Source organism: Nelumbo lutea, chromosome 7 (genome assembly GCF_056320005.1).
Source record: "Nelumbo lutea isolate HS-2025 chromosome 7, American lotus-T2T, whole genome shotgun sequence".
Classification (NCBI taxonomy): Eukaryota; Viridiplantae; Streptophyta; class Magnoliopsida; order Proteales; family Nelumbonaceae; genus Nelumbo; species Nelumbo lutea.
Window position 1 is genome coordinate 3,947,173 of NC_142690.1, and position 9,363 is coordinate 3,956,535.

The window sequence follows — 9,363 nt, forward strand, 5'->3', positions numbered from 1 at the left end:
ATCCCGAAATTTCGTTGTATGATAAAACGTAACGTGTTGTCATTTTCGGGTCTGGAATGTAGACGCAACCAATGGGAGGAGTGGTTGAAGCAAATCCCTAGCCCCTTGCCACGTGTGACGATGGCGTTGAGAGGATGAGAAGAGTTAAAATCATAATTAATTTTGTATAAAACTTAGTTTATTTTGTTAATAGATTCTGATATACCAAATTCAAATGCTTCTCTCATCATAAACGTAACAATCGCATTCGCATCTTCTTATTTAACTTATAAAACAAATACTAAACTGCCTGTGATAGAGACAAATCAATATTTGATAAAAATTTTCACTTTTCTTCTGAATTTCAATTTCTCTTATTACACAAGACATGGATGTTCTAATATTTTAAAATAATTTATCCAGTATTTGGTTATATTGAACCTTGCTCTCAAAGAAGTTCATTTTTGGTATGTGGTATACATTGTAGTTCTCGCAAAAATTACATTTTATGTGGGCTTAATTAAAGAGGAGTACACAAGATCGGAGGCAGTGGTAAGATGTACAAAAGGAACCAAGGAGATTTGAAGGGTCCAACTGTCCAAGAGAGGAGAGTCAAAGGTTTCGTCATCTAATCGATCTTGGCAACTTGATTAGCTTCACAAAAGGCATGGCGATAGGCAACACCCGACTCCAGCTTCATATTCATAGATTAGGTTCTCTTTGATGATGTTCTTCAACCCCATTTGGACAGCTTTTACTATCTTGCGTTTGCATTGAAAATATGTCCGTATTTATGTGCAAGACATATTCCTAATATAAAATTGCAAAAGACTATTAGAATGGTAGTGCCCAGTCATGGGCCAGGCCTCAGTCACAATAGTTTTAAATCAAGCACTCTACCCAAATAATTTCTTGCAATAGAACACAAACAAGTACGTTTCAAAATTGATTTTAATATGTTTGGGATCTTCCAAAGAACCACCAGACTTATCAATCTAGTACATTTATACTCCAATAAGCCTATGTATTTGTACTCCAGCCAAAAATCAATCTAACGGCTTGTACCAATTAAGAACAAAGTTTTGTTCATTTTATTACTTTTAAATTAATAATGTTATCATTTTAGTTTAATGGCTCAAACTTAATCTCTATCACCGGATATGGGTAAAAAAATTAAGAGAAAAAAAAAAAAAAAGGAGACAGAAGTGTAACTACAAAACAAGGTTTCTAAAATTGACCCGAACAATGAACCGGTCAGGGATCTAGTTCTCGGGTCGAATAGTCCAATTGTTTGAATTAAATAATTGGCCTGTTTTGATAAAAAATAAAAAAATAGTCAAAACTGTTAAACGGTTCGAACGGTTCGAATGATTCAACCATCTGGATTAGTGATTTGCTGACCAAATCAATATTCTTTGGCAAAAATCCAATTTTGAGGAAAAACGCAACCAATTTCCATTTTTTCCGGTCCAACTGTTTGATCCAATCTAGTTTTAAAAATCATGCTACAAAATTCCTCTCTCTCTCTCTTCATATATATATATATATATATATATATTGATGGACGGTCTTGATTGAACAGGCCCAGTCGCCATGCCTTTTGGGTTAGGGCATTTGGTAGAAGGACCAGAAGCTGAAGAAAGAAGTTAGTAAGACTCGTAACTGAATTGGGTTTGTTTGTCTGTTCTAAAATTCTTCTAAATTTCCAATATTTGTTGATAATAATTGACCCTTTTTTTTAGTGTTTTTGATTGATTTTCATTTGCAGATTAGCTGCTGGTCCGGGATTTTGGAGTGGTTGGAAACGGGAACTAAAGAAATCGCCGGAAAGGAGAGGGGGGCTGGTCGGTTGGGACCCATTCTTCCAGATATTTGATTTGACGAATCTGGTGCTTTTTGAACCTCTTGGCCGTTAGATTCTTTCATTTTGTAAAGCACTGTGGGTCCAATCCTCTAACGTCCCCGATTTTCTGTTCCCGCAAAACGGGCCCACCTCTTGGGAGCACGTGCCAGTGTCTTGCTTATGTCAGCATGATGACAGTTACCTACGCTGATTCGTTCCGGTCCATCAAAAAATCACCAAATGACAAAACTACCCTTACTTGTTCCTAAATTTACTTATTCCATTTCCATGGCTATTTTACTCTATTTCCATTTAGATTAAGATTTTTTCGACAATGGCCGTAATTCCTTTTTTCTTATTTCTCATTTCTTTTTTTTTAGAATAACACGGTAATATACTTAATAACTCTCCTTCAAAATCAATCAATGGTAATGAGACTAAAATCCGCATCTTCATTCGGCCAAAGCAGCTAACATATCAACTGAGCAGTGGCTCGATGTTATTTAGATTTAGATTGTAGACAATGAACATTCACATTCAAACAATAAGAAGAATGCTGAGTTCAGTTATTCCGCATTCATTAATATTGGTTGTACACTAAATTTAGATTTTAAGTGATGATATATTAAAATATTTTATTTTTATTGATTTATATTTCATAAAAGATATTTTTACTTTAAAAGGAATTGAACAAAAGATATCATTGATCAATATCTTTTGCCAAGAATGTTTATCAATACAAAAAAAATAAAATTTACATTTTTTTCCAAAGAAAAAAAACCTGTCTATGACCTGAAACTGTGACCTATTTTGGATGCTTTCACCAAATTCGATGCTTGATACCAAAGAAAAGTTAGTAAATATATCCCACAAGTGGGTTTTAATTAATTCTCAATTCGATAATCTTCGTCCAGAAACACATTATCAATTGACATATACCTCTCATCAAAAGATCGTAACCATCCAATCAATTGTCCATTTTTCTGACCCACCCCTGATTTAAAACAAAAAAAAAAAAATGCAGCTGATATGAACTCAATACTGTTTGTTTTTGTTTGTATTTTGATTCATAAGTCATAACCAAATCCAAATGACACTTTAGGGTTTGAGCAGACCACTCTCCCTCTACCTGGCTTAGTCATTCGTGGTCGAATTTGGGTCAGCCAATTTCAAACAAGCTTTGGACCCACCGCTATGTGGTTCAGACCACGTGTGAACTGGTTGTTTCAAAAGGAATTTCCAATTTTCCTTGTAGAGGAGAGGTGGGGAGACTTGAACCGTAACCGGAAGAACATTTTGACAAGATAGTATCGACAAATTACCTGCGCACGAGTACAGATAAAAGTCCGACACGCATGAGGGTAACCATGGTAGTTAATTACATTTGGAAGGCTGTTTATGTCATTTAAAGAAATTTAGAGAAGCTCAGACAAGAAATGGGAAAGGCGGTATTCGGTAGACCTTGAAAGGTCGGTTTCCACCTTCCCCCCCGAAGTAGTTTTCTTAAGTCTACGGCGGTTTTGTCCGCGTGGAGGGAGAAACTGCGAAAGAGAGACTTTAGCAGCTCTCTCTTTGTCTGAGAATTGTCGTGGTTTGCTCTCATAAAGTCGTCGGAGGAGGTCGGGATGAGAGAAAGAGAAGAGAGTAAAGAAAAAGCTTCTACTTTTCCTTCTTTGCATACTTGTGCTTCATTTCTTCTGCTATAGTTTTTCTTAAGCTCTTCGATCAAAACTCTCTCTCTCTCTCTCTCTCTCTCTCTCTGCCCTTGCCCATCTATGATGATGGACATCGAGAAATGATCGCCATGGAGAAAACAGAAGATCGTTTAGCCATTAATGGGACGCTTGCTCCATAGCTCTTAAAGCAGAGAAGGACAGAAAGCTCGTCGGGGTCCTCTTGATTTGTGGCTGGCTGGCTGCTAATAAAGACAACAGCAACCAAACCCAACAACACGAACGCCATCAGATTTCCGTTGGGATGATGCAACCCACTTCGTCCTTCTCTGGAAACCTCATGTAATAATCGAAGAAAGCAAGAGATTCACAACCCATGTTTTCAATTTTCCTGTCAAATTTTCTTAAGAGAAGAATCAATTAGTGGTGCGGAGAGCCTCATAGTTCTTGTTTGTGACAGCAGCGGTAAGGACACTGGAGCTTATGACTTGGGTGAATTGGATAAAGCTTTATTTCTGTATCTCGAAGGACAAGATCACTCATCACTACAAGAACAAAAACGTAAGTTTTATTATCTTCTTCTTCTTCATGTTTTTTGTTTCCTGGCTTTCTATAATGTTTCCTCTTATTTCATTATTTATTATGCTTTTCCCTTCGGCATGAAAGAGAGAGAGAACCATTGATGTTCTTGACAATGAGATCCTTTCGGTCATGGGAAAAGCGTTTTTTTGCAGATCAATTATTCAAATCTGAATCTGCTTGTACTGTGTTTGACTGGATTCCCACACATAAAATATGTGAAATTTTGACAAGATAACTTTTTTCTTATTTTCTAAAGTTTTTCTTTTCTTTTCTTCTAGTTCATTGGGACCGTGACATCTAACAAACTGCTCATGAATTCCTCGCAAATTCCAGTGTACTGTAAAGAGTACGAAGAGGGCATCAGTTTTGCTTTTCTTTGCTTTATTTTTTTTTTTTCTTTTTGTCTTTGTTTCTCTTTTCTTCTTGGGACGGTTTTTTTTTTTTTTTCTTACTTTCCTGCTTGGGACGGTTGAGTGCTGCAAATCACAAATGCATGGCGATCCTACACTCCCTCATGAGCCATAGACTCCTATTCCTTTCACCTTTTTTTTCTTTCATGGCTCGTGTTTCATTTAGCTTTTATCTCCTGCCTCTCACTCGGGTTCACCTGTAATCATTATGTCCGTGCAAAAAAGAATATGCCCTCCCTCCCTCTCTCTCTCTCTCTCTCTCTCTCTCTCAAAAACACAATTCAAGTTTGAACTTTGAATTGCAAATTTAGGAGAGATTTATTTAATGCCTGTAGTGTGGCATGATGGGTTTCATTTAATTTCATGGTATATATGCAGAGAGCCCAGGGATCAGACCACCCACTTTGAATATTTTCCCTTCTCAGCCAATGCATGTAGAGCCATCTCCTGCAAAGGTATGCAGTCTAAAGCATGGAAGTTTCTTTCTTTATTTCTTTATTGTGGGTTTTGCTTATTTTAATAATAATTTGAAATGGGTATATTTCATTTTATTTTTGCAGGGTAGTGCAGTTTTTGTTTCTCCTACAGCTACAAACACTGGTCCAAAGAGATCATCAGAGCCGACCATGGAGTTATCCAACCCTAAAAATGATAAGGCATCTGGTCCAGAACCAGCAAAAACTGCCAAGGTAGGATAAGAGATAAAAAGAAATTGGTGAATGGGTTTGGAAAAATACTTATTTTGAGGTTAGTTCCCAACTTTTGTTATGTTTCTCTTTCGAATTAGTTGTGATTCTTGTGGGTTTTGGTTGTTGGGGGCAGCGTGAAGTAAACCGAAAAGGCCCAACATCGAGTTCAGAGCAAGAAGGACCGAAAACACCAGACACTAAGGTGGCTGGCTACTGACTTCAAGACAAATCTATAGTTCTGTTAATTGCTTCTGCTCTCTTTCAGCATTGACTGTGTTTTGTGTTTTGGTTTATTTCTGCCCAGACATTAAGACGGCTTGCTCAAAATAGAGAAGCAGCTAGGAAAAGCAGGCTACGGAAGAAGGTCAGTCTACAGCCTCGAAAAATTGAAAAAAAAAAAGGGATGAGCATATTTAAAATTTCTTCTCTAATTCTTCTTGTCGACCAACCTGAAACTGAGTTATGTTTCAATTACAGGCCTATGTTCAGCAACTAGAGTCTAGTAGGATTAAGCTAACTCAGCTGGAACAGGAGCTCCAAAGAGCTAGAGCTCAAGTGGGTCTTTTTTAATTAACACCCGAAGCTACTATTTCTCGAGATTGTAGACATGGTTAATACTGTTCTAATTTGTTTGCTCTGGTCATCTTCTTGATCACTAGGGCGTATTATTTGGTGGAGGAGCCCTCCTAGGAGACCAAGGCACCCCTCTGGGTATCACCAATCTGAGTTCAGGTATTCCTCTATATATTCTTCCGCCGAACTACGTTGGCTCTGCAACAGCTCATCAGCCTTAGAGTCATGTTTCATTGTTCTACCTTTTTCTTATATCCGGTTGTGATTAATATACATATATATATTCTTTGTGTTTTAGATGCTGCAATGTTCGACATGGAGTATGCAAGGTGGCTTGAAGAGCATCACCGGCTCATGTGCGACCTCCGAGCAGCGGTGCAAGAACACTTGCCTGAGAACGAGTTGCGCCTCTTCGTAGACAATTGTCTAGCACACTACAATCAAATTATTAACTTGAAGAGCATGATTGTGAAATCCGACGTCTTTCACATTGTTTCCGGCCTCTGGAAAACTCCGGCAGAGCGCTGCTTCATGTGGATGGGTGGATTCCGGCCCTCAGAGATAATTAAGGTCCAAACCCAATAACTTCTTCGAACCATTTCCAAAGATAATGCTTTTCTAATTTCACAACCCATACAAATTCAGAAACAACTGCACCGCTGCAAATTCCTGCATTTTCCAATTCAGAGAGCTGAGAATGATGGGTTAGGATCGGTTATTGCTCCCGAAGGGTATCGAATTCGGAGTGTGATACAGTAACACAGAAAATATATAATATAAAAAAGCTAGCTAATACAGTTTTCATCTTTTTGGACCGAATTTACATGTTTAGAAAGAGAAAAAGATAAATAAAGAAGGGAAAGAGAAGTTTTGTTAGCTTTAATTTACAAGCTTTGGGCCAATAAGTGACGAACACGTTCGGATCACACTATTTACTCTGTGTAACTGCTCCTGCATGATCACCATTCATCATCCTCTTTGTTTTAATATGTACGTGGATATGATAAACGAGGGTTGAAGATAATGGCTATATATGGTGAGACTGAGATGCCAAGCTGGGAAAGAAAGATTTAATGCATGGGGAGAGTTAGTTCTCGGGATACTGGCCAATAGTTAATGACGACGATAGATATCGTGTTCGTGAAGGTTGCTATTACTTATTAGCTGTCGTGGTAGAGTATATAAACTCGACCATCATAGAGTTTTCATACGTCCCGGCCCGTGCACTTCTTTTCTCTCGGAAAGGTTGCAGCTTCACCGCCGGTCAGTCGGCGTGAAGTGACCTGCGACGAGGTGATGCTGCGTTACGTTACAGAATTACAGTCTGTATCTCTGCTGTTACCATAGAGGAAGAGAGAAAGAGACTTGAAGGTTTTTTATTACTTTTTCCAATAATGGGTGGATAGTGGTTTAGATCGAAAGATGCATGTATTACTTCCGTATCTAGACACTAGACCGAATATCTCGAACTCTCTTTCTCTTGCTGCATTGATGAAAGCTATTTCTGCTTCCTTCTTTGTTGTTTAATAAATAAGTGAATCTCTTACAAGTTTGTAGGAGAGAAAATAGAAAAAGAAAAGTGGAACAGTTTTGTACTTGATGTCATGATTTGGTTCAAAAATATGTTGGGCAGATTCTTTTGAATCACATGGAGCCATTGACGGAGCAGCAGATATTGGGAATATGTGGACTACAGCAGTCGACGCAGGAGGCCGAGGAGGCGCTCTCACAAGGGCTCGAAGCCCTCCACCAGTCACTCTCCGACACCATTGCTTCTGACGCTCTGAACTGCCCTTCTAACATGGCTAACTACATGGGCCAGATGGCCATCGCCATTAACAAGCTCTCCACCCTTGAAGGTTTCGTTAGACAGGTAAACGGAGCTCCCTCTACTCTCTCTCTCTCTTAAAATTTTCCAGGCAAGCCAAGAATCGTTTTATTCCATCTAAATCTAATTTTGTTTTGATCTGTTTCAATTGTCGGTAACTCGGTATTACTTTGAAATGGAATGAAACCTAACACCCGGCATGGACGTAGGCCCCATATCTACCATGTCCGCATTCTGGAGATATCTGTACGCCCATGTGGACATGATGTCATGGTCCCTAACCGTCTTGATCCATAGACTTGTGCTTTCCTCCGCGAGTGATATTTGATTTTGTCTTCTGTCCATTTGAGGGAGGGAATATTGAGATTTTAATTGATGGTTGGTTCTGTGTTCCGGCCCGGCGTGCATATTAATTTACATTATTCATACACATATTCACATATTTATATTTATATTATATATACATATTTTATGTGTTTTTTATTTTATATTTTATATATAAATATTATATAATAAGCCTAGGCTGCCGGGCTATATCACAGATGCTAAGCCCGGCCCATGATCACCCCTACTTGGGATACATACTATATGTTTGAATGATTCATAAATTCAAATGGAAATCAATCAGTTAATCGTTTGATTGATTTGATTCTTTATTTTTTAATTTTTTATATTTATAATATATTATAAATAAATTTATTTCAGTAACCGGTTGACCCGGGAATCTCACAGATGCTAACTGGTTTCGTTTCACCTTAAAACCACGCCACTCCAGGGAGGCCAAAAACCGTTGATTTGATCGGTGACTCACTAACCCGGGTGGTTGAATCATCGATCCATCGATTTGGATAATAGTTTTAACCAATTTTTTATTTTGTTTATTTCTTAAAAATAGAAGAGGCCGTACGTTCAAACCGACCATTCGACCTAGGAACCGATGGCCAAAACTGTTTCAAAAATACCAAACTGAAACTAAATCGAAATTTTCGATTCAATTTCATCGGTTCGATTCAGATTTGGGTTTTTTTTTTTTTTTTTTTTTATGATCACCCCTAGTTTGTATCAGATACGGGATGCATGAGTTGTAATGCAAGTACAAGGAGGTAATGTTGTTTGGATGACTTACAGGCTGATAATCTGAGGCAGCAGACCCTTTACCGGCTTCACCAGATCTTGACGACCCGCCAGGCTGCCAGATGTTTCTTGGCCATCGCTGAGTACTTTCACCGGCTTCGAGCTCTCAGTTCTCTGTGGCTGGCACGCCCTCGCCTGGATTAAATAACATGTCATCCTATCACCCTTCTTCTTCTTCTTCTTTATCAGAGACCCCTTTGGACCCTTTCACATGGAGATGTATAGCCAACCAGATAAACAGATAGATTAAAGCAGTGTACTGAGACATATACATTTCATCTATTAAAAAAGAGATCGATACTCTCCTCTTCTCTCTATCGTTGTCTTTTATATATGGATAGGAAACTGGGAGAGGTAATGATTTAAGAGGGTCGAGACTCAAGAATATCAACCACATGCATGAAGAAAGGATGGAACAGAAGAGAGCTGATTGATTCACTGTATCTTCTAGAGAACGAGAATGCCAATGTGATTTTAGCTTAATTGGGGGAAGGACGCAGAGGACGAGTGTGCGAGTCAAACGTCCATGTGGCGTTTTAATGGGTGGGTGCATGTGTTTTGGACTTATTCGACGAAATGTGACAACGAAGCATCTACCGAGGACATTTTTATTCTAACTCTAGTAGTCTAGTTTTCTATTAAGTTTGGGTAG

General features: G+C 38.4%; 1 protein-coding gene across 2 annotated transcripts; it reads left to right on the forward strand.

The window, feature by feature from the left end:
- The first annotated feature begins 3,229 nt into the window (after window positions 1–3,229).
- LOC148844713 (bZIP transcription factor TGA10-like) lies at window positions 3,230–9,026 on the forward strand. Of its 2 annotated transcripts, none has more exons than XM_088953238.1 (11): window positions 3,230–3,837; window positions 3,956–4,056; window positions 4,866–4,942; window positions 5,048–5,176; window positions 5,310–5,378; window positions 5,481–5,540; window positions 5,654–5,731; window positions 5,836–5,908; window positions 6,048–6,319; window positions 7,383–7,622; window positions 8,706–9,026. In XM_088953238.1, the coding sequence occupies exons 1-11, from the start codon at window positions 3,800–3,802 to the stop codon at window positions 8,853–8,855; spliced, it is 1,287 nt and encodes a 428-aa protein (XP_088809364.1). In that variant the 5' UTR covers window positions 3,230–3,799; the 3' UTR covers window positions 8,856–9,026. The 2 variants fall into 2 exon arrangements, with proteins under 2 accessions (XP_088809364.1, XP_088809365.1); XM_088953239.1 differs by having other exon boundaries at window positions 3,284–3,837; window positions 3,959–4,056.
- Window positions 9,027–9,363: the final 337 nt, after the last annotated feature.

Bases quoted from the DNA above. Each gene is read 5' to 3' on its own strand.
- LOC148844713 (XM_088953238.1), top strand. From the start codon at position 3,800: ATGATGCAACCCACTTCGTCCTTCTCTGGAAACCTCAT. The intron at 5,541-5,653 runs GTCAGTCTACAG...TTTCAATTACAG, and splicing joins AAAGCAGGCTACGGAAGAAG to GCCTATGTTCAGCAACTAGA. The intron at 5,732-5,835 runs GTGGGTCTTTTT...CTTGATCACTAG, and splicing joins TCCAAAGAGCTAGAGCTCAA to GGCGTATTATTTGGTGGAGG.